General features: G+C 27.8%; 8 protein-coding genes across 8 annotated transcripts; 2 read left to right on the plus strand and 6 right to left on the minus strand.

Annotated features, from left to right (window-relative positions):
• Nucleotides 1-104: 104 nt before the first annotated feature.
• NKP1 (Nkp1p) lies at nucleotides 105-890 on the minus strand (the record flags this gene model as incomplete). Its single annotated transcript, XM_011277260.1, has 2 exons — nucleotides 105-565; nucleotides 725-890. The coding sequence occupies 2 exons, from the start codon at nucleotides 888-890 to the stop codon at nucleotides 105-107; spliced, it is 627 nt and encodes a 208-aa protein (XP_011275562.1).
• Nucleotides 891-3,419: 2,529 nt separating this feature from the next.
• Nucleotides 3,420-4,880, plus strand: BN7_2203 (uncharacterized protein; the record flags this gene model as incomplete). Its single annotated transcript, XM_011277261.1, has 1 exon — nucleotides 3,420-4,880. The coding sequence occupies one exon, from the start codon at nucleotides 3,420-3,422 to the stop codon at nucleotides 4,878-4,880; it is 1,461 nt and encodes a 486-aa protein (XP_011275563.1).
• Nucleotides 4,881-8,372: 3,492 nt separating this feature from the next.
• EFT2 (elongation factor 2) lies at nucleotides 8,373-10,877 on the minus strand (the record flags this gene model as incomplete). Its single annotated transcript, XM_011277262.1, has 1 exon — nucleotides 8,373-10,877. One exon carries the CDS (start codon nucleotides 10,875-10,877, stop codon nucleotides 8,373-8,375), a length of 2,505 nt encoding a protein of 834 aa, XP_011275564.1.
• A 977-nt stretch (nucleotides 10,878-11,854) lies between these two features.
• Nucleotides 11,855-13,513, minus strand: VPS17 (retromer subunit VPS17; the record flags this gene model as incomplete). Its single annotated transcript, XM_011277263.1, has 1 exon — nucleotides 11,855-13,513. The coding sequence occupies one exon, from the start codon at nucleotides 13,511-13,513 to the stop codon at nucleotides 11,855-11,857; it is 1,659 nt and encodes a 552-aa protein (XP_011275565.1).
• Nucleotides 13,514-14,550: 1,037 nt separating this feature from the next.
• Nucleotides 14,551-15,495, minus strand: BN7_2206 (uncharacterized protein; the record flags this gene model as incomplete). Its single annotated transcript, XM_011277264.1, has 1 exon — nucleotides 14,551-15,495. One exon carries the CDS (start codon nucleotides 15,493-15,495, stop codon nucleotides 14,551-14,553), a length of 945 nt encoding a protein of 314 aa, XP_011275566.1.
• Nucleotides 15,496-15,888: 393 nt separating this feature from the next.
• BN7_2207 (putative RNA-binding protein) lies at nucleotides 15,889-17,409 on the minus strand (the record flags this gene model as incomplete). Its single annotated transcript, XM_011277265.1, has 1 exon — nucleotides 15,889-17,409. One exon carries the CDS (start codon nucleotides 17,407-17,409, stop codon nucleotides 15,889-15,891), a length of 1,521 nt encoding a protein of 506 aa, XP_011275567.1.
• Nucleotides 17,410-18,120: 711 nt separating this feature from the next.
• On the plus strand, nucleotides 18,121-19,083 carry SER2 (phosphoserine phosphatase; the record flags this gene model as incomplete). Its single annotated transcript, XM_011277266.1, has 1 exon — nucleotides 18,121-19,083. The coding sequence occupies one exon, from the start codon at nucleotides 18,121-18,123 to the stop codon at nucleotides 19,081-19,083; it is 963 nt and encodes a 320-aa protein (XP_011275568.1).
• A 97-nt stretch (nucleotides 19,084-19,180) lies between these two features.
• On the minus strand, nucleotides 19,181-22,258 carry BN7_2209 (DNA-binding protein RAP1; the record flags this gene model as incomplete). Its single annotated transcript, XM_011277267.1, has 3 exons — nucleotides 19,181-20,049; nucleotides 20,459-22,107; nucleotides 22,191-22,258. The coding sequence occupies 3 exons, from the start codon at nucleotides 22,256-22,258 to the stop codon at nucleotides 19,181-19,183; spliced, it is 2,586 nt and encodes an 861-aa protein (XP_011275569.1).
• Between the last annotated feature and the right edge of the window lie 329 nt (nucleotides 22,259-22,587).

The following is a 22,587-nucleotide window of genomic DNA, read 5'->3' on the forward strand; positions in this document are numbered from 1 at the left end:
TTATTTGGGCATTAAATATTAATATAAAAATCTATTTCAAACAAAATTGGATTGTATTATAATCTTTTTTTCTAAATTATATCAAATTATATCGTAGTTGATCATTAAGGATATTCATTTTTTAATATTTTTTGAAATTTTTCTTTCTTGTTTTTATCAAATGTTTGAAATCTTTGTAAATTAATTTTTAATTTTGTTATTTCATTTGATAATTCAGTATTATTCTTGTGTAATGTATTTTGCCTTATATTACTATTAATTCCATCACCACCATTTAATTTTATATTCAATAATTCATTATAATTTTTCAATAATTGAGTTTCTTCTTTCAATTGTTGAAGTTTTTGTATTTTAGTAATAAGTTGAATTCTCTTGTTATTATATTCATCATATTTTAATTTATTTAAATTTGATATCTTCTTTGATGATGATGTATCAATTTCTGGTAATGTTAAAATTTGTTCAATTAAATCACCTAATGAATATAATTTATAATCAGATTGTAAATTTATTGGTAATTCTAAATCTTTAAAAAATTGAAGAAATTCTTCATTATCAAGTATTTCTTCATTCCTTATATTTATAATTTGTTCAGTAATTTGAGTTATTGATTCAGTTGAATAATATCTATGATACGCTTTATCAAGTATTAAATTGACTAGAGGGTGGAAGTACAGTTAGTCCCAATGCTCCTAGATGATATCAAAAGTTTTCCAATACATACCCTCTTTCAGTATTCTTGATAATTCACGTGGATTTAAATGTTTTGAATCATTATCATAAGTATCTTGACATATATCTAATAAATCATCATCTAATTTAAAAGGTGTTCTAATCTGTTTAACACCATCTTTTATGAATCTATTTAGTGATTGATAATCTTTGGACATGGTAACAAACTAAAAATACACTATAGTACAACGTTAAATAACAGTCTTATCCTTTGATAAGATCTATACAAAACGTTTGTTTACATTTGGTATAATCAATCTCTATACCATTCGCGAAACCACGCTTTTAAGATTATGTCAGCAGCGCCAAAATAATAAAGATCTGCCGAGAAACTAGATTTGTAAGCACCCAGGGGCCAGTACTTTAAAGTTTTGTGCAGTTTTTGCGCAATTTCTTGGAATAAAAAAAGGAAGTTGATTTCTTTGTTTACGTAAAAATGCGAAAAGATTGTTAGAGTGCAAAGGATCTTAAAGTTAAGATCACAAATCATGTATCATTCATTAAATAAACGAAGAATATTAATTATAGAATTCAATTAGTCAGTTGGTAGAATTGTTTTAGTTGATTATGTTCTATATCCCAGGTTCTCCCACTTGACTATAAGTTTGACAGCTGTTGTTTCTAAAAGTCATGTACATAAACACGATAAAGATGTGCTATGTGCTATACTTGTGATCTGGGTTAACCAATCTGTATAGATGTAGACGTGTTAATTATAAGCCTTTTTGATGACTCTTGAGTCAACAAAGTGGCAGTATATAATGCTCGATATAACAGCATTAACAGCATTAACGTTTAAAAGATCAGCTTGAAATTGGTACGGGGTCATTGTTTGTAACACTATAGATTAACTTGAATCATGATCTCTACACTTAAAATTGGAGCATTGGAGCTACCTATATGTATGATGAGTTTCTGTATATAACAAGATTAGACTAATCTAGACACATTTATCTATAGTGCACTTGAAATTTAAAGCTGATTGTACCTTTTGTACTATAGTATTGGTTATCCCGTAAAAAAGCAGAACGTTGTCGTGAATCAAGAATTTAAACCAATTTGAATAAACCAAGTACTTTAATATACATTGATTATCAAGAGTTTAAATAACCTTGAATTTATAATTTATCGGTTTTATCTTTATTTATATCCTTTATTAGCGGATACTCAAAACTGCTTGATTACTCTTTTTGGAACCAAAGCCATAAATCCCGTTTTAAATAGTCGTCTGAAAATTGAAACCCACATATTCAGGTTAATTCTACCGAAAATCTTACAAGTATTGTTTAGTCCTTATAGCCGACATCCGCGATTTATCTCCGTCTTATTCACTCAATTTTTAAAGGGTTCACCGATCAAACTTGAACTCTTTAACACTTTATGGTGATACGTACTCTAAGTGTCAAGTATCAATTGAACGGTACTACGGTGGTATAATTGATACTGTACTTGATGGATCTAGTGCACCATCAACAGTTTAGAATATACGATGTAGATATATAACGGTTGGCCTCATATTGAACAAATATATGGTATACACCACGCTTAAATAGGTTAAAACTACAGCTTAATTTCAAGGTACATAATGAACAATTCTAGATATATGATAGATATAATAAAGGTACTACAAAGTACTCCAATTAACAGCCTTAAATATTTAATCAACCCCATGGTTTTAATTTACCGAGGCCACAATTATAGTAACACCATATAATTGCCTAGATTTAAGTCGAGATATCATGATTATTATGAGGACTATATTCAATCAGCTAACTGATGAGCATTGAGAATGTTAAGCTAATCTTTTACTTTTGTGCCTTGCAAGTTGCCAATTAGATGACCCACTCTTTCCTTCTTTTAGTAGACCCTTAATAGATATCTGAATTGTATAATTGAAATTTGGAAAGCAGCATATAGGTTGTACTACTCGAATGATAGTCACACAGTTTTACAATAGATTAACATGGAGATACATATACTGATTGACTAAAGCTAAATGAATTTGAAACATTAACTCCTTCTCCTTTGGTTATCTTGATGCCTTCAAAGTTCAAAGCTGTTCGGCGTTCTATAGATAGGTAACTAGTAACTCCTTTAAATCCACTAAAAAGTATTTAGTTATAGATCTTGTTTATTACTGAATATTTTGGTCCATAGTAAAATAATTTTCCATAGAATTCTGTTTACAATTAAAATCTGTGTTTAAACTTTAATATGCCGGCTTCTCCAAATGTCGGCTCGTTGAATTATAAAGTAGGTTCCCTTGTGCATATAGGATACATATAACTGCATAGTAAATAAAAGAGTGTAAATGCAATATTATGCTACAGTAGCAGAATAAGATTAGTACTTTAAAAAAGAAGGTTTGTTAATACACAGTTTAAAAAATTGCCAAAATTTCCTAATTTGTTAAAAATAATGTAAAAAAAAAATCGACATTTCGCAAAAATTAAAACAATTGATTATCTGAATTTCACTGTTATAATAAAATCAAGGAAAAAAAAACTTTTAGATTATAATTGAACGATGATTTAAATTGTGTTATTATATTATAATATAGTCATGGATCCAGTTTTAAATTGTTGACAAAGAAGTTAATTGAAAGTCATAAAAGTCATAAAAATCATATCATTTTACATCCCACAAATATCCAGATCTCAATTATATCCAGATAATGAAATTACATTATGTCTGGTAAAAAAACAAATCAAGATAGTACAAAAGGTTTAGAATATAAAAATTTAATTAAAGAAAAAATATTAAAACCATCAAAATCAAATGAATTCCAATTCTTAAGAAAACATCATTCTCATCTTGTTATTAGAGACTCAAATTATTTTAATAAAAATCCAACTTGTTTTATAGCTTGTGCTTCATGTCATAGAGGTCGTGTTTTGAAAATATCATATATTCAAGAAAAAGTTAATATTGATATCCTGAATGAAATATATACAATTATAGGTGCTAATCCATGTTCAAAGAAGAGAGCTAAATCAAATGTTAATGCCAATAATGCCAATGTCAATGCTAATGTCAATACCATAAATCCACCAGCTCCAGTGATTACCAATACATTGACAAATCCTTCATTATCAGTACCTACAAGTACAAATAAATTGAATCATATAAACAATGTTCTTTCATTAAATAATGATGAAAATGAAGTACAAAAGAAATTAAAATTATCAAATCCTATCAGTATACCAAAATTTGAAGAATTTTTCCAAGATATAGATCTTATAGATCTAAGTTCAAATCCTTTAAATTTTAAATTACCAATCAATTCAATTAATTCATTTGCAAATATAACAAATTCATCATTAATTTCTATTCAAAAGGGGGATATAAATTTCCCATCTTCATTAGATTTACTTTTATCATTATCATTAAATCAAAAATATCCAAATTTTCAAACAAAAGATACTTTAATAATACCATTACCCGTGCTATCAAATACAAAATTTCATACTACATTTGATGAATCGTTATATTTACAAGATTTAAATTTACAAGATTCAATAAATTTAAGAATTTCAAATTTTATAAATAGTGAGAATTTTACAAATTTAAATAATTTAAAAATTTTTGTATTAATTGTTACATTTCAAGAAGGTCAACCAACATCACCACAAGAAGATCAAACTCATAAATATGTTGGTAAAATTATATTATATTCAGATTTTATAAATAATGAATTAATGAATAATCAATTAATTTATCAAACTAAAAAATTTTTCTTAAATCATGATTATACATTTATTGATTCAAAATTTGAATGGTATCAAACAAATTTTTTACAAAAAATTTTAATTCAACCTTTACAAAAACAATTATTTAACAAATATAAATATCCAATAATGGGAGAAACAATATCAACAGATGTTTTCATTAATACATCAATGTCAATAAATGTTCCATATATTATAAATGCATCATTTTATCAAATTAATTATTCAAATTCTTTATTTATTGTTGTTTTTTTAATTAATAAAATTTTAAAAAAATTTATTCATGATTTAAAATTAGAAAATTTAAATGAAATTAATATTATGAATAGTTTACAAGGTATTGAATATAATAATCAATTTAATATTTATACATTAAAATTAGTTTTAGATAATTTGAATGAACTTTATAATAAAATATAAATCATGATTTTATGAGAAATGGTATTCATGATATATGCATCTAAAGAAATAGTTAGTTAAAGAGGTTGTACGTTTTAATAATGAATTCTTTTGTATTATAATATAATTTGGTTTTTGTTATATTAAAATGTGTGTTTTTTCAGTTCCAAAATGATATTTAGATTAAATATCATTATATATATAGTAATTTTAAAATAATATAACTTAATTTAAGCTTAATTTAATTGTAAAGATAACTTTTATTACGTCTTGTAAAAATATAGTCTATTTTGACACAACATTCAGATCTGTTTATATAATATATAATGTACAGTATTTAAATTGCATTAGATCTAAAACTGTTTAAAATTACAATTAAATACAAGTTTAAAACCACAGTAAACAAAAGTTTTTCCGTACTACTGGTATATTATTTTGACGTATATGATTTAATATTATACTGATCTAATATCTAATATCTTTCATTAAACAGATTACAACGGTTGAACCTCAATTCGTATTTATGTATATATTATGGAGACGGACATAATAAGTAAAAACAGGATTTAAATCCGTGTTGAATTCAATGGTTCTTCGTTATGTAATCTTTGACTTAATATTTCAAATATTTTAAAATTAAATTATCTCAAATTTTTAGTATTGAAAGATACGGTTTTTAAAGTGGTAGTAGATTACTTGCGCTGTTTAATTTGTAATGATATTAATTTTAAGGCATTTGGAGCATTTTTAATTTTAAAGAGTTTTGTAGTTTTTCATTTCTAGATCAAAATTAAAATTTATGAGGTTAGCAATTTATTTGAAAATTAAAAATTCAAGAAAAAAATCTTTGAATTTCAAGCTGAAAAGTAGATTTATAGTGAATTCAGATAGTTAAACATTATTTACTTTCTTTAAATCAACTATAATACATTCAAAAGCTTCATATAATTACATTACAATTATTTATATATATAATATTACTAATTCCTTATATAATCATAATAAACGGAATTCCAGTACGTATATGAAATGAACAATTTAATTTCCTTCTTTTAATTCGTCGAAATAAATGATTGGTTGCATTCCATTCTAATTAGTAATCTTATTAATTTTTTTTATGACTCCTATAATATTCCTTCATGAATTTGTCAATAACTCAATATACTTTAATGAACATATCTAATTACTGTCAAGTTTCAAATTGTATCCAGAATTCAGATCCAGGTACATAATACATATCTTCGTATACCAAACTGATCCAAACTAATCCAGTTAACGGAATATCATACGGCTGAGCCTCAGAAATGGTACTAGCCCCTGTCTAAAGTAAACAGTTGAAAAGCTGAAACCCTGCCAAAAGGGCTCAAAGGGCTCAATTAGGGCCCAAAAGGATCCGATCTTTTGATATCTTTTATAATTCTACGGCGATTCTGTTGGATTTCTAAAATTGATATCAACAACTGGAATACTTATAAGTTGATTGAATCTAGGTTAAAACATGTCCATTTATTCCCGAATTAAAGCTATTCAAAGAAGTGGTTTTAATTTTATACCTAATTCGTAAAAGTCAGATATTATGAGACAACATGGTAATCAAGTAATCAATCAATAACTTATAATTATATTATATAAATTGACTTATAAATGGTCATTGAATTCGATAAGAATTTCGCAAAATTGTTGCATAATAAAAATTAAGGTTGTTTTTATTGTTAGTTTACAAATTACCATAATCGTGTTTCTGTGAAAATCTGCGCAAAATGCTTATAAGCTTTGACCAGTTTTACTTTAAACATGTATACATGTATACAGTTGCAAAATTTTAAACTTTTGCGCTTTTCCTTTTCCTTTTGTTTTTTGCATGATCTACTATTGTTATGTAAAATTTAACTTTTGATGCACTCGACTAAAATTGACTTATTCATTTTTTTAGATTTCTAATAGATTTAACCAAAACTACATAATTTTTTAAATAGTGTCTGCATTTTATTACATCGTAAAAATTAAAATAACGAATAAAAAGTTGAAACATGATACAAATTTATACACGCGTACGGAAAAAACGAATAAACCCTTAAGTATCAACTCTAAAATTGGCATGTGACATGAGACTGACAACTGGTATAAAGTTGAATTACTTACTTTATGATAGTGGTCTGAAATTGTCTTAAATTCATCAGGAATATAAGCGATAACACAGAATATTAGTATCGTTTACTTCCATTACTCTATGAATATCTTTTCATGGGAAATTTATCACATTTCTCGGTTCAATGATATAATCAAACTTGAACATTTTATAAATATACCGAGTCGACTCCAAAGTATAAACCTCACTTGACTTTACTGTATATATCTGATACATATAACATATAACCACACGGATCTTTAAGATTAACATTGATGTAAAATCTTAATTTAATACATAGGTACCTATACGCGGTACAGCTTTAATAGATTTCTTTCATAAACAATTCAAATATTGATCCGTAAAATTATATATGATAAGTTATACATTTGCGCAATTGATCCTTGAAAGATCTATACTTTGAACTACATATAACTGTTAATTGATGCCTTTTATAATTATCATAACCAATCAAAAGGGTATGTTGATATACAACTGTTAATTGTAGGCTATCACTACTACTTTTGGATTGACAGCTTACGAACGGTACACATTTCAGATCGTTAATTTCGATACTGTCAAGTTGTCAACTTTCAGGACTCCTATAATTTTTATATCAGTAAATCTCAACGTCAATAATGTATGAAGATATCAAAAATCATCAAAGTAACTACAAATTATAAACCATGACTTGATCTCTTGTTCTAATTAAAGATTTGATCATCATTTTGAATATACTTAAAGTTTGGTTGCAGTATATTTGCAGTATTTCAGTGGCTTTCAAAAAGCAATTATATAGAAGATTCAAGAAGGGCAAACGAATTGAAAAATAACTACGATATGATACCGTTTATATATGATTGTTACAGTATGCGCTTATAAAGTACTGATTTGGTCTTTTGGACCTTTTAATATATTAACTTGGGGAACAGCTCTCAATATTTCGGGGAAGACCATTCATTATACTATCCGTGAAATATTCATTCCAATCATGAATTTATCACGAAGAATTAATCCTTGTCATGTATCAATAGTTTGATATAATTACTATAGCCTCATTTAGAAAATTCAATTATACATTGTAGAATTGAATCTTGATACATCATAATGATACCATGGTTTTTCATAATATCATGTAGATCGCGGAACAACTATTGAAAAATATCAAGTATCTCAAAAAATAAAGCTTAGCCTAGACTTTTGACAAGAAGCTGTATAAATTAACAAGTTATATGTTCAATGATGAATAACTACAATCTTTTTTTAATTATATCACGTAAATTTTAAAATACTATAAGAGGAAAATAAAAAATAATGAAAACTCAAGGTTTTTTTTAAATAAAATGATTGAAAAATTATAACAAGTACTTAATAAATTAAGCACCTTATAATTTATCATAATATTCTTCCCAACCTGGAACTTCTTCTTTCAAACCATGACGTTTACGAGCAGCAGTAACAATTTCACCAGCTTTTGAAGTTGGATCAAGAGGATCAGTGTTCAAAGTAGCCCAATGATCGAAAACCATTTGTGGGAAAGCTTGACCACCAGTAGCTTGACGTAATTCACCAGTGAAACCGAAAGATTCATTAACTGGTAAGTAAGCTTTAACAGTGAATAATGGAGTACCTGGTCTTTGTTCTTCAGAAACAACTTGACCTCTCTTTTTGTTTAAAACAGAGTAAATACCACCAATAGCAGATTCTGGACATTGAATTTCACATAAGAAAACTGGTTCTTGAATTCTTGGTTCAGCTAATAACATAGCAGCATAAGTAGCTCTTCTCATAGTTGGTAAGATTTGACCAGCACCTCTATGAATAGAATCAGCATGTAAAGTAACATCTAATAAGTTAAATCTAATAGAACGTAAACTTTCTTCCAAGATTGGACCAGCACCAGTAGCCCAAGCGAAACCTGAAACAACAGAATCTTTAATTTCAGTTAAGTATTGAACAGCTTTAGTTTGATCAACAACAACATTAGCACCAGTACCTTCTGGACCGAAACACCAAATTTTTCTAGCATCAGTAACATCCCAACCGAATTCATCAGCTAAGATTCTAGCACGAGCTTTGAAATCATCTTTTGGTGAAACTTTACCAGTTTCAATGGCAATAGCAGTTTCTTCACCTAATGGTTCAGCTTTAATATACAAACGGTTATGTTTGTTTGGAGATTTTGATAAAGCGGTAATTCTTGATTCAGCTTCAACAGTTTCTCTGTATGCAACAACTGGTGGAGAAATTTTTAATGGAATACCAGCATGATCATTTTCTAAATCTTGTAAACAAATTTCTAAATGTAATTCACCAGTACCAGCAACTAAATGTTCACCAGATTCTGAAATAGAAGTTAAAACACATGGATCAGATTTTGATAAACGTTTTAAACCTTCAACTAATTTTGGTAAATCTGAAGCATTTTTAACTTCAACAGCAACTTGAACAACTGGAGAAACAGAGAATTTCATAACTTTCAAGTTATGAGCTTGATCATTAGTAGTTAAAGTACCAGATTTTAATAAAAATTGATCGATACCAACTAAACCAACAATGTTACCAGCTGGAACATCTTCAATTGGTTCAACAAATCTACCCATCATTAAAACAACTCTTTGAACAGCTTTAATGAATAAATCATCTTTTTTACCTGGAACATAGTTTGGACCTTGAATTCTAACTTTTTGACCAGATTTAACGGTACCAGCGAAAACACGACCGAAAGCGTAGAAACGACCTTTATCAGAAGTTGGAACCATCTTGGAAACATACAACATTAAATCAGCTTTTGGATCACAATCTCTGATTGATAAACAAGCTTTATCATCTGATGGACCTTCATATAAAGTATCAGCTCTATAGTATTGAGCAGTAACTGGAGATGGTAAATGAATAACAATCATTTCTAATAAAGCATCAGCAGCTGGTAAGAATTTTTTCATAACAATTTTTAATAATGGTTTACCTTCTAATTCTTTTTCATCAGCTTTTAAGTTAATTTCTAATTTTTCTAATAAAGTTGGAATTTCTTCTTTTTTGAAGTTCATGATAGCAGAGAATAATCTGAAAATTGGATCCAAGACAAACATGTTGAAAGCACGTTCTAATGGTTTACCATCAGCATCTCTATCTTTGTTGGTCCATTTTTTAGTTTTTGGGTTGAAGTAAGAATCACCCCATAAACGTTCCATCATTTTAACTCTATCAACACCGAATTTTTTAGAATATCTGGTGGCGAATTGACGAACAGTGAAAGCCCAACCATGTAAACCTGAACCGAAAGCAACAGTACCACGTTCTGGGTAAACTTGAACATCACCTAAAACTTTATCAGAGTAAGTAGCAATGATAACGTTAGCAGATTCAACAGTTCTTGAGAAAGATTGATATAAATCTTCTTTGGTAACTTGTAATTCTAATAAAGCACGATCAACCTTGTTAATAACTAAAACTGGTTTAATACGCTCAGCTAAAGATTGACGTAAAACGGTTTCAGTTTGGACACAGACACCTTCAACACAATCAACAACAACTAAAGCACCATCAGTAACACGTAAAGCAGCAGTAACTTCTGAAGAGAAATCAACGTGACCTGGGGAATCAATCAAGTTAATTAAGAAAGAAGTACCTTCAGTTTTTTGTTTAATTTCTTTAACATCTTCATCTTCCATTTCAGAGTATAAAGAAATAGCAGTGGATTTAATGGTGATACCACGTTCTTGTTCATCCTTTCTTGTATCAGTGAAACGAGCTTCACCAGCTTTAGCAGCTGAAATAATACCAGCACGTTGAACCAAAGAATCGGTTAAAGTTGATTTACCATGATCGACATGAGCAATAACAGACATGTTACGGACATTGGTAACCTTGTCCATTAAGGCACGCATTTGCTAGAAACATTGTTAGTATATTGTCCTTTGGAATTCTTATTGATATATCCTTAATGGTTCTTCATCATCAACTCTTAATCATGAAAATTTTTCTGATTACATAATTCTGGGTAAAAAAAAAATTTTCAGAATCAATAGATTTGAATGACAGCAAACCAAAAAAATCAATTGCAATTGGGTAAAAAGACCTACATCAACTGTGAAGTTCACTATTCATATCATGTTAGTAATGAGATCTCTGTTATTTGATTGTATAGGTTGTGAAGTTTTCAATTGGAATTTTAAACAAAAAATTTTATAATCTTCTTTTTTAAAAAATCTATAATACGATATGATATATATCAATCAATTTAAAAGTGAATAATCACCAAACACTTGTCTAAAAAAACCAATCCAAAACAAGACAACCTATCTCCCAATCCCAATGTCACTAAAGTACATACCCATCTTGACTTATTTGTTGTTTTAAAGGTGTAGTTGAATATTAGCTACACTTCAAGTGTTACAGTATTTGAAAAAAGAAGGGAGAAATTAAATTTATAAGTAAAAAAAAAATTTCTTTCAATGAAAATTTTAGAAACAAAACACACAGGAAGAAAAAAAAAAAAATTTTCATCTGAAGGGTAGACTGAGGGTTACGCTGGGAGCTGATTTTTATTAGGCTCAAGACTGTACTGGAATTACTGGGAAAAGTATGATCTCTGTTCTCAGAATTACACAGAAGGCATCATCACTCAGAAGGTAAATCTTTTTTTTTTCTTTATCAGCAAAAAATCAGATCGCGAATTTGATTATGTCAGTGCTGAGTAAACACAGTACCCACGTTTGAGATTAGAGCATATGGAGATATAGAGATTTAAATGGTTATATTGAAGTCAATTGAAGTCAATTGAGTTCCTAATGACACCAATGAGGTTATTGGCCTACATACAAGCATAACAATCATGATATATTAACCAGAACACACCACCATTTCAAAAAGTTGAACCACCTAATATAGATGCAGCATTTTTTGCATCAATTTCAATATCTTCATCAGATTCTAAATTATCTTCATTATTAGGTTCAATTGAATCTTCTAAATCTTCTTCTTCATCATTTCCTAACAATCCATCATGGAAATGTGTTGATTTTCTATCTCCATTCCAATGATCACCTTCAGGACCTTGACTTGATTTATTTATTGATTTTTTTATTGGATAAGATTCTCTACCTAATCTTGATAATCCACCATTTTCATCAACTAATCTAACATCAATTCTAACTTTTTCCAATGTAGATAATTTTTTACGTTCATATTCAATTTTTTTCAATACAAATTCTTTAAAAATTTGTTTAATTAATAAATCAAGATATTCCAAGAATTGTGATTTTTCAATCAACATATTTTCAGTTATTCTTTTAATTTTTAAAGTTAATAATTCTTCATAATTTGTTGCATCTTTTAAAGATTTTATAGCTTCATCAACTTTAATTGGATTTATATCTCTTTTATTTTTTAATTTTTTTGCATTTTCATGTTTTAATTGAGTATTTGATTGGGCATTAATTAAATCTCTCATTAATAAATGTCTATTTGTTAATGCTTCTTTTATTGTATAACTATCATTAATAATTTGTTCTAAACCATCACCTAATGTTGCTAATTCTAATGAACTTATAATTGAATTTAAATCACCTAAATTTATTATTGTTTTACCAAATTTTTTCCATAAATTTGACATACCTGGGTGAGAATTTTCTAAATTATTTAATTCAATAATTTTTTTACCTAATTCATTTTCATTTATTGACTGAGTTTTTTTCAATTTATTTAATTTTTCTAGTTTTTCTAAAATTAAATTGGTTTTTTGATAAATTGATTTAATTAAAGGTCTAAATTCTGCTAATTCTAAGACTTCATCATATGGAGGTTGTAATTGTTTTAAAGTTTTCCTTTTCAAACCTGAAGCTGGTAATTTTGATTTATTTATTGGTGAATAAGTATTTAAATCACTTTCAATAAAGAATTGAAATTCTTCATTCCGGATTAATATTGGATTTGAATTAATTCTATTAAACCATTTTTGGAAATTTGATAAAGTTTTCTTATAATCTTCTTCATTTGCTATACCATAATTTGTAAAAGCTTTTGGTAATGAAGGTATAAAACATTCAGGATTTGCACCATTTAAAAATTTAAAAAATGATTCAAATTCTTGATATGTCTTTTTGACATGTTTATATGATTTTTTCCTAAAATGTATTAAATTTGTTGATAAATCAAATATAATTGTTGGATTTTCCTTTTTATTATTTAATGAACCAATTCTTTCAATTCCATGAACTTTAACATTAATTTTATAATTATGTTTTGTATCAAATCTTTCAGGGATTAATTTGGCCAATAGTTCTCTCTTGGCTTCATTTTGGGATTGTCCTTGATCTTGTTGTTGTTCCTTTTGTTCCTCTTCACCTTGTTCTTCACCTTGTTCTTCACCTTGTTCTCCCTGTTCTCCCTGTCCTATATCAGATCTTGAATTACCATCATCTGCATAGGGATTATGTTCCAGAACATCCTGACTTTGAGGAGCAGGTTCAGCGAAAGGATTGTTATCAAACTCATCTGGATCATATGGAATAGAAGAAGACATCTTGAGCACCACTAACCTTTAATTCTTTTCAATTCAATCGATTCTTGTTGTTGTTCTTGTTGTTGTCTAGTTGTGACATTCAAATCTCCAAATTAACTAAGTGCGCGATCGCGATATCACCGTTTTTACCCTACTCAATTTAACTTATCTATACAAAGACATCAACTAACCAATATTTAATAATCAATACATAATTAGAAGAGATCTTAGGTAATAATAATGACACAAAGATTGATCTTAAACCCACAATCACCAAATGATATCCAATTGAAAGGTCTAATCTTTGATTTGGACGGGACATTGTGTCTCCCACAAACTTGGATGTTTGGTGAGTATTAATTAATTACTTATACTACAGATCAATATAAGGATCTATAACTAATAAGTTTAATAGCTGCAATGAGAGATTCAATTGGATTATTGGATAAAAGTATAGATATCTTAACTTTTATAGATGCAATGAGTCCTGAAAATCAAACCATTGCTAAAAAAAACATTGCTGATGTGGAGGAGAAAGCTATGAAGGAAATGGAACCACAACCTGGTTTAGTTGAATTGATGAAGGTGAGTATACAATACAAAATCTAGAGATCTATATATTAACATTGTTATAGTTTATATCAGATCAAAAGTTACCAAAAGCTATATGTACAAGAAATTTAATAGTAAGTTGAAATCATATATATTACAATTTATCATGCATTTATATATTAACATATTATAGAAACCTGTTAATCATTTAGTTAATAATTTTTTGCCAAATGAAAAATTTGATCCAATAATTACAAGAGAATTCTTACCAACAAAACCAAATCCTGATCCAATTTTATTTATTGCTAAAGAATGGAAAATAAATCCAAAAAATTTAATAATGATTGGTGATTCAATTGATGATATGAAATCTGGTAAACTTGCAGGTACAACTACTATATTAATTAAATCTAATGCTAATCAATCAATTAGAAATATTCAATATACAGATTATGTTATTGATAATTTAGATGATTTAATCTTAATGATCAATCAAGGTATATTAATTAAATAATTGTTAATTTTTTATAATCCCATAATGATAATTTTTGATGTAAAAATGCAGTTGTAATTGAAATTAATGGATCAATTCGTTCATCATTAATATAAATCCAATAATCATCTCCTCTTTTATTATTAAATCTAATCATACCAATCCTTTCTGATGATGAATCTAATAAATTTTTACTTTGTTTTTCTAAATATCCATTTGATTTCCATGAATAAATCATTGAATTTTTAGAAATTTTAAAATTTGATGATTTAAATCTTTTAGTAATTCTTAAGAAAATTTTTGATAATTTTTGAACTTCATATTTATGTAAATCATCATTATTTGTTATAATTTCTAACGAACCTAATTCATTTTGTGTAATTGATCTATTTTGTACAAGACTTGAATCAATATATGGTGTAACATTAATTGTATCTAATCTTGTAGTACCTGATGATGAAATTGCAGTTGGAATATGTTGGAAGTTTTGTATATTTGATACTATTGGACTAGTTGCAGCTTGAAGTTCAGCTTGTTCATGTGAAGTTGAACTTGATAGTTCCAGTGATTGATGATCTCTATATTTATTAATCATTGGGAATTGAACAAAATGTTTATGAAATGGTGAACCAATACAAATAATTGCCAATTCAGATTGATCTCTAACATCTGTAATTATCCATTCTTCTTTCATCGATTTCCTTGTTTTTGGACTAATTTTTTTAGAAATTTTATATTTTAATAAATTATTTGAATTGAAAACATTATAAGTATGAAGTTTAATTAAATCTTGTGTATCTTTCATTATATGATATGCATCTGCTTTATTAAAATCTAATGGATAAAATCTTTTATTTAATTCTAATTTCCTTTCTTTCCTATATTGAACATCTTGATAAACTGCATCAACTGATAAGGCAACACCACCTAAAAATATCAGAGTCCAAGCAAATTCCATTTTGTACTTTATATGTTTGTGATATTATAATCAACTGTGAGCCACAGCGGTAAAGATTTAAAGCTTTGAGTAGACTTATGATAGACCAGCAGACTGACCAGCTATATGTAATCCTCGAGCACTCAAACAGTATAGATATCAGTTCAAAGCTATGATATAGAGATTAATTTAAAAGATGTTTAGTTTAAATATGATATGATTTACTTTTTTTTTAAATTGTAGTCTTTTTTTTATCTACATTATTTTTTTTTTGTGTCAAATGACATCTCTTTTTTTTTTAGTTTTTGTTTTTTTCATATCACATAAAGTTAATTATATCTCTTAAAAATTAAAATAGCTAATAAATCAAAGCAAATTTAAAGCAAATCCAAAGCAAGTTCCAAACATACAAAATCATGACATTTCAACGTCATTTGTAGAGGAGTTTGCACCAGCAGCACCAGCGCCAGCAGCAGCAGCAGAACCATCATCAGAATTTGAAGGTGGTGGTGTAATTGTTGGTCTAACACTTTCATCCCATTCTTTTTCTAATTTACCAATATTTTCAACATCAAAATTATCACTTAAAAATCTTTCAGCATGAAATCTATCATTAAATGTAATATTTAAACCTGAATCTTTTGTTGAAATATTTGAAACGTTTTCTTCACCAAATGTTTTTAAATATTTATTTAAAGCTTCATTTTTTGGATCAGAAATATTTTTAATGGTAACTGTTCTTGTTCTAAAATCTAATTTTCTATTATAAGTAGAATCTCTTGGTCTTTGATATGGATTAAATCCACCTCTACCACCTCTAATACCACCTCTAGCAGCACCTCTACCTCTTGAACCTCTTGCTCTTGTGGAAACTGGTGGGATAATACCATTCAATTTATTTTTCAAAAGGGCAATACCTTCAGCTGAAACATCAAATTTAACAATATTAGTTTGAATTTCTTCAACTTTAGATCTAATTGATTCTTCTTTTTCAGGTGAAGCTTGTAATTCAAGTTCTAATTCTTTTAATTCTTGTTCATATTTACCCAACATTCTTTCTTTTATAGCAATTAATTCTTTAATTTTAGCGTCATGTTCCTTTTTCTTAGCTAATCTTTCTTCAAATTGTTTTTGTCTTTCCAATTGTTTTTGTTTAAATTCATCCAGATCAAATTCTTCTTCAGCAGGTGGTTCTGGAACTTGAGCAGTTTCAGCATCTTTCTTTCTATAGAAAACTTTAATAAATCTATTATCAAAAATTGGAGCTGGTGAAGTCCAAGCTTTTTTAGTGAAATTAGGATTTGCAAATTCAATTTCAGCAATACGATCAGTCAAATCAATTAAAACATTATCAATAGCACCAAATCTTGAGAAATAAGATCTTAATAATTGTTCATCTAATTTATCAGCTGGTAAATTTGCCACAATTAAATGTTTAGCATTTGGAACTTCACGTTGAGAAATTAAACTCTTCAGGTTTTCCTTTCTATTGTTACCATTAGCTCCATTAGCACCATCTGGTTTGTGTTGATGATTAGCAGGTAAAGCGAAAGTTCTTTTTTTCTTATCATTCAATCTATAATTACTTCTATCAGGTTTATATATTGGACCTTGTGTATCAATAGTGGTGGAAGTTGAAGTTGTTCCTGATGAAGCTGATGAAGGTTTAACAGCACCAGTTAATTTAGCACTTTCTTGTTCATAGGCTTTTGTATTCAAGACATTGACAATTTCAAAAGCAAATGATTTACTATCATCAAGGAAATCTTCCAATTGACCATCTAATAATTTAACTAATTCATCACCTTCAACTTTATTATTTAAAAGTGCCACAACATAATCCGCCAAAACAGATGGATCAGCATCTGATAATTCACCGGCTCTTTTGACCAACCAAGGCTTGAACTTAGGAACTTCTTCTTCTGTAATTGGCATTGTAATTATATTGAAAATTGATCACAGCGGTTAATTTTAATTGAGTTGAAACAAAAGTGTAAAATTAAAAAATTAAGGAGAAATATTTCAATTTTTATAGAAATCAATTGAAAATGAGAAGAATTCGCGAATAATTTATTACATTATGATCAAATGAGAGAATATAGTGGAAATACATTAGTCTTTGAAGGAAAGGAGATGATGAATTAATTGATATTACTATAAGATATTTGCTGTTTATTTCAATATATCTTTATTAATATTTTTACCAATTTTTCATGGGTTTATACCATCTTTTGTTCCTGAATTACTACATTAGGAAGTAAATTATGCCATTTGGCACAATGTTTTTGCGCCAAATGGCATAAAGATACTTAAATAATTTACGCAAATTTGCAAGAGTTTCCAAATTTTAGTGAATATTTGACAATTTACTATGGGAAAAAGCTTGATATAGTTCAAATTTAATACTTTATATTAGAATTCAAGTTATTTATCAAATATTCCCTTGTAAATAACTACTTTTTGAGCACTTTCCCTACGTTATTGTATGCGATGGTTTTTGATTAGACAAATTGAAATTTTCCGAAATTTGCAATATGGTGATGAGCTGAGCACATGAAAAGAATTTGAAAACATGTTTATACTTAATTTTAAATTACCAAAGCACCTGAACAACACCAGAACCTACAACTACACATATCACTAAACATGAGTCAATACGTTATAACGGCAATAGCCCATGCTGATAAGATCGAACCAGCTGCTTTTATGGAACTAACAAGGTTCATTGAATCTTTACCAATTAAAATTAACAATATTAAAACATTAAGTGAAGATCGTGTTTTCGATATAAGTTGTTCTTTAGTATTTAGTGATAATGAATCAACTCAAGAACATGAATATGATATCTTTGCTAAAATTAAAGAAGCCATCTTGGAATGGGAAAATGGTGATAAAATTGATTTAATTTTCCAAAAACAAGATGAATATCGTCAAGATAAAAGATTAGTTATTTTCGATATGGATTCAACTTTAATTTATCAAGAAGTTATTGAACTAATCGCTGCTTATGCTGGTGTTGAAGATGAAGTGGAAAAAATAACAACTGCTGCAATGAATGGTGAAATAGATTTCAAAGAATCATTAGCAAGAAGAGTTAAATTATTAAAAGGTATTGATGGTACAATTTGGGAAGATTTAAAGAAAAAATTACAATTTACAAAAGGTGATTTTGAATTAACAAAAGCTCTTAAAGCAAAAGGTTGTAAATTAGCTGTTTTAAGTGGTGGATTCATTGAACTAGCTAATTTTGTTAAAGAAACTCTTGGACTTGATTATGCTTATGCAAATAATTTAAATACTGAAATTAATTCAGAAGGTAAAAAAGTTTTCAATGGTGAAACTATTGGTGATATTGTTGATGGTAATAAAAAAGCTGAATTAGTTCAATTTATTGCTGATAAGGAATCTATTGAATTAAGAGCTGCAATGGCTGTTGGTGATGGTTCAAATGATTTACCAATGATGGGAGTTTCAGGTTTTGGTGTTGCATGGAATGCTAAACCAAGAGTTCAAAGATTAGCTCCATCTAAATTAAATACTGATAAAATTTCAGATATTTTATATATATTAGGTCATACTGATGAAGAAATTAAAGAATTATTGAAATAATATTGATTAATTGAACTACATTAACATCAAATAGAGAAAAAATAATGCATTTGTGAAATTTTATTAGTTAATTGTAGCCCCTGATAAAGTCCACATTTTATCTCTTGATTATACGACCTTTAACAACACCTTGAATTCCATTAAATAATAAAACTTCTTCACCATCTCTAACATTTTTCAAATTAATTTGTCTTTCATTAATTATCCCCTTTGTCAATAATAAATGTCTAACAACACCACATAAACATCCAGATGCTAATGGTGGAGTTATCCATTCTTCTTCACCTGTATTGGTATCAAAAGTCTTAAATGCAACATTTGTTATAGAACCTTCAGTTATTTGATTTGCACTATTATAAAGTAATACTTCTTGAGGTTCTTCAGATTCTAGATTTAATGTACGATTTCTTGCCATGTTATATTGATCTCTTTTTGTAGTTTTAAACGAAGTGAATGGTGATATTTGAATTGGTTCAGAATCTATATAAACATTCCAAATATTTGAAGTATAATTTTCCCATGAATTAAAACCATCAAATAAATTATATCTTTGTGGTGTTAAATGTGTTGATATATTAACTTGTCCTTCTTTATTTATGGTTAATCGTATCCTATATGAATTTGATTTATCTAAAGGTTGAATAGATTCATTTAATTTAATTAATAATTCATCTCTTGATATTTCATAACCTAATTTAAAAAATTTTAATGTAAAATTTAAACGATGTAAATGTTCATCAAATAAGAAAAATAATTTCGAATTATCAGTTGTTGTCTCGAAAAGATTTGGATCAACTGAACTTGTTAATAATGGATCATATCTCATTGTACTTAATATTTCAAAATCAGTATTTTCATGATTGAATTCATCATTAATATATTGATCTTCTATATCTTTGACCACTTTATTATAACCTTCAAGTTTTGTATCATCTTTGGAACTTGACATCTTTAGATATGGATTGACTTGATCAAATAATAATTAGTTGTACAATAATGGAATAAAATTAAAACTACTCGAGATACTATATGTTTCATGTTTTATGCACAACTGCTCCGAGACTAATAAACAGACACATCCAAACACCACATATTTTTGGGATTAAGCGTATATTAAAACAACATACTACAATTTTTTTAAAAACAAATACAAATAATATGATTCAAATATAACAAATAAAATAGTATACATAAGATAGAAGAAAGTCAAAGTACCAATAAAATCAAATAATAACACAAATAAAAATTATAGAAAAGGACAAAAAAAGAACGACGTAAAAAACACCAATATCAACCATTCAACCAAATTCAAATGAATATATTTAAACATAATCTTCATTAATGAATTGTTTTCTTAATTCAATTCTTCTATTACCATGTAATCTTCTAATATATTCGATCCTTTCAGGAATTTCTGATTTTAAATAAGCATCATCTCTTGAAGTCCAAATACCATGAATATCTCTTGGTGGATTTTCACCAGTTTTTAATAACATTTCAATATATTTTGGAATTAAAATTAAATCACCACAAACACATGTAATGATATAAGCACCAAATTTTTTTTGAATACCAGCTTCTTCATAAAATGCAGTAATTAATTGTTCTGCATCATTAATTTCATAAGCACGATTAACAATTTCTTCAATTTTTTCAACTGCACTAATTAATGGTTGAAATTCAAAAAATTTAGCAGTAACTAAATCACTTGTTAAGAAATCTTCAGGATTTGGTGGATTATTTAATCTATTAGCTGCAGCAACAGCAGCTGCAGTATGAGAATTAGCAAAATCTCCATTTTCAGGATCATAATTATTTAAATCATCTTGACCACCATTTGCAAATAAATTATTTGAATCTTGAGTAGTTTGAATTTCATTTGTTTTTCTCTTTTTAGTTGGTCTTCTTCTATTTTGTTGATCATTATGTTCTGATAATCTTTCACCAACTTCATTATCATCTAACTCACCATTTTTATATTTTTTAGAAGATTTAAATAAATGTTTACCTGTAAAATTTCTAATATTATCAGGTACACGACCTTGTTGAATTTCATTATCATAATATTCAATATAATTATCAATACCATAAGGAATTGCAAATTTTCTATATCTATCTCTCCAAGCAGATTTTGTATGATTTGTATGATTTTCAGCTAAAGCTTCTAAAAATTTACCAGGTAATATAACATTTTTTGGATTTGGTTCATATTCATCACCTAATTTATCTTGTAAATTTTGTCTAACTAAAGTACAAAGTAAATAATCATCATCTGCAGTAAATTTTGTTTTCAAAGTAATTGGTAATTTATCTGCAATTATTGGTTGACCTTGATCATCCAAGATTAAATTACCCTTTTCATCAGTTTGATAAACATAATCTAATTGATTAACAAGATAAGTTCTGTAACGATAACGAACAGAATTACCAGTATGTCTACCGATTTTTTCTGCAATTTCTTTAAATAGCACATGAGTTGAACGACGATTTGGATTTCTTCTAACTTCATCTAAAATTATTTCATCTTCTTCCTTGGTGAAACCATTTTTATTTGATGATGTATTATGAACACGAACTGATTCATTATTTGCCCCAACTAAGGCATTGCTACTGGTTGGTTCTTTTTCATGAATCAAATCACCAACTGTTGTAGGTTGATGATCTTCACCTGTGACTTGATGATCTTGATCTTGTTGTTGATGCTGTTCAGGATCTTGTTGTTGTTGTTGACCATTATGGTCATTATGTAAATAAGTAACCAATTGTTGAACATGATCGTCATTACCAGCGTTTGCATGGTTATATAATTTATAATTATCAACTTTTAATAAACTTTTCTGTTCTGTTGATTCATAAATAAATTTTGGATCAACAGCATCTCTTAATGGATCATGATGTTTTGATATATAATAACCAGCACCTGGATCGTTAATAACTTCACCACCATGATCAATGATTAATTTTTCCAAATTATCTCTATCGTCTTCATTTATTGGGATAAAGAATTGAATAGGTTCATTTTGACTATTAACAAATAGTTTTGAATCAGATTGACTATTGAGATTGTTAGTATCATCCCTTATATATTTCTTTTACAAAATACTCACTTCAGCAATGCTTGATCAATGTTATCATTCTCGTCTTGTGGAACACTTTCAAACTCTTCTTGACTCATTGTTGGACCTTTACCGCTGTGTTTTCCTGTGCTAACCGCTGTGATTTCAAAAGGTAAACAAAAGGTAAACAAAACAAGTGGTGTAAGGATGCCCTCTTAGTGGTGTTTGTAAAAACAATTTTAATTTTTTAAAGTGTTGAAGATTTTTTTTTATTTTGCTTTTCGAGGGTGGTCGGATTTGGATTCTGGTTCTTTTCTACACTGGGAATCTAGAACAGGTACTACAAGAGCAATGCGATGAGTTGGATTCTACAAAGTATTTAGTCAATTAAAAAGACTCGTTTATTGTACAGGAAATATATCAGCAGAGTATCATATAATCGTATCTA

Source organism: Wickerhamomyces ciferrii, contig 00049 (genome assembly GCF_000313485.1).
Source record: "Wickerhamomyces ciferrii WGS project CAIF00000000 data, strain NRRL Y-1031 F-60-10, contig 00049, whole genome shotgun sequence".
NCBI classification, from domain to species: Eukaryota; Fungi; Ascomycota; class Saccharomycetes; order Phaffomycetales; family Wickerhamomycetaceae; genus Hansenula; species Hansenula ciferrii.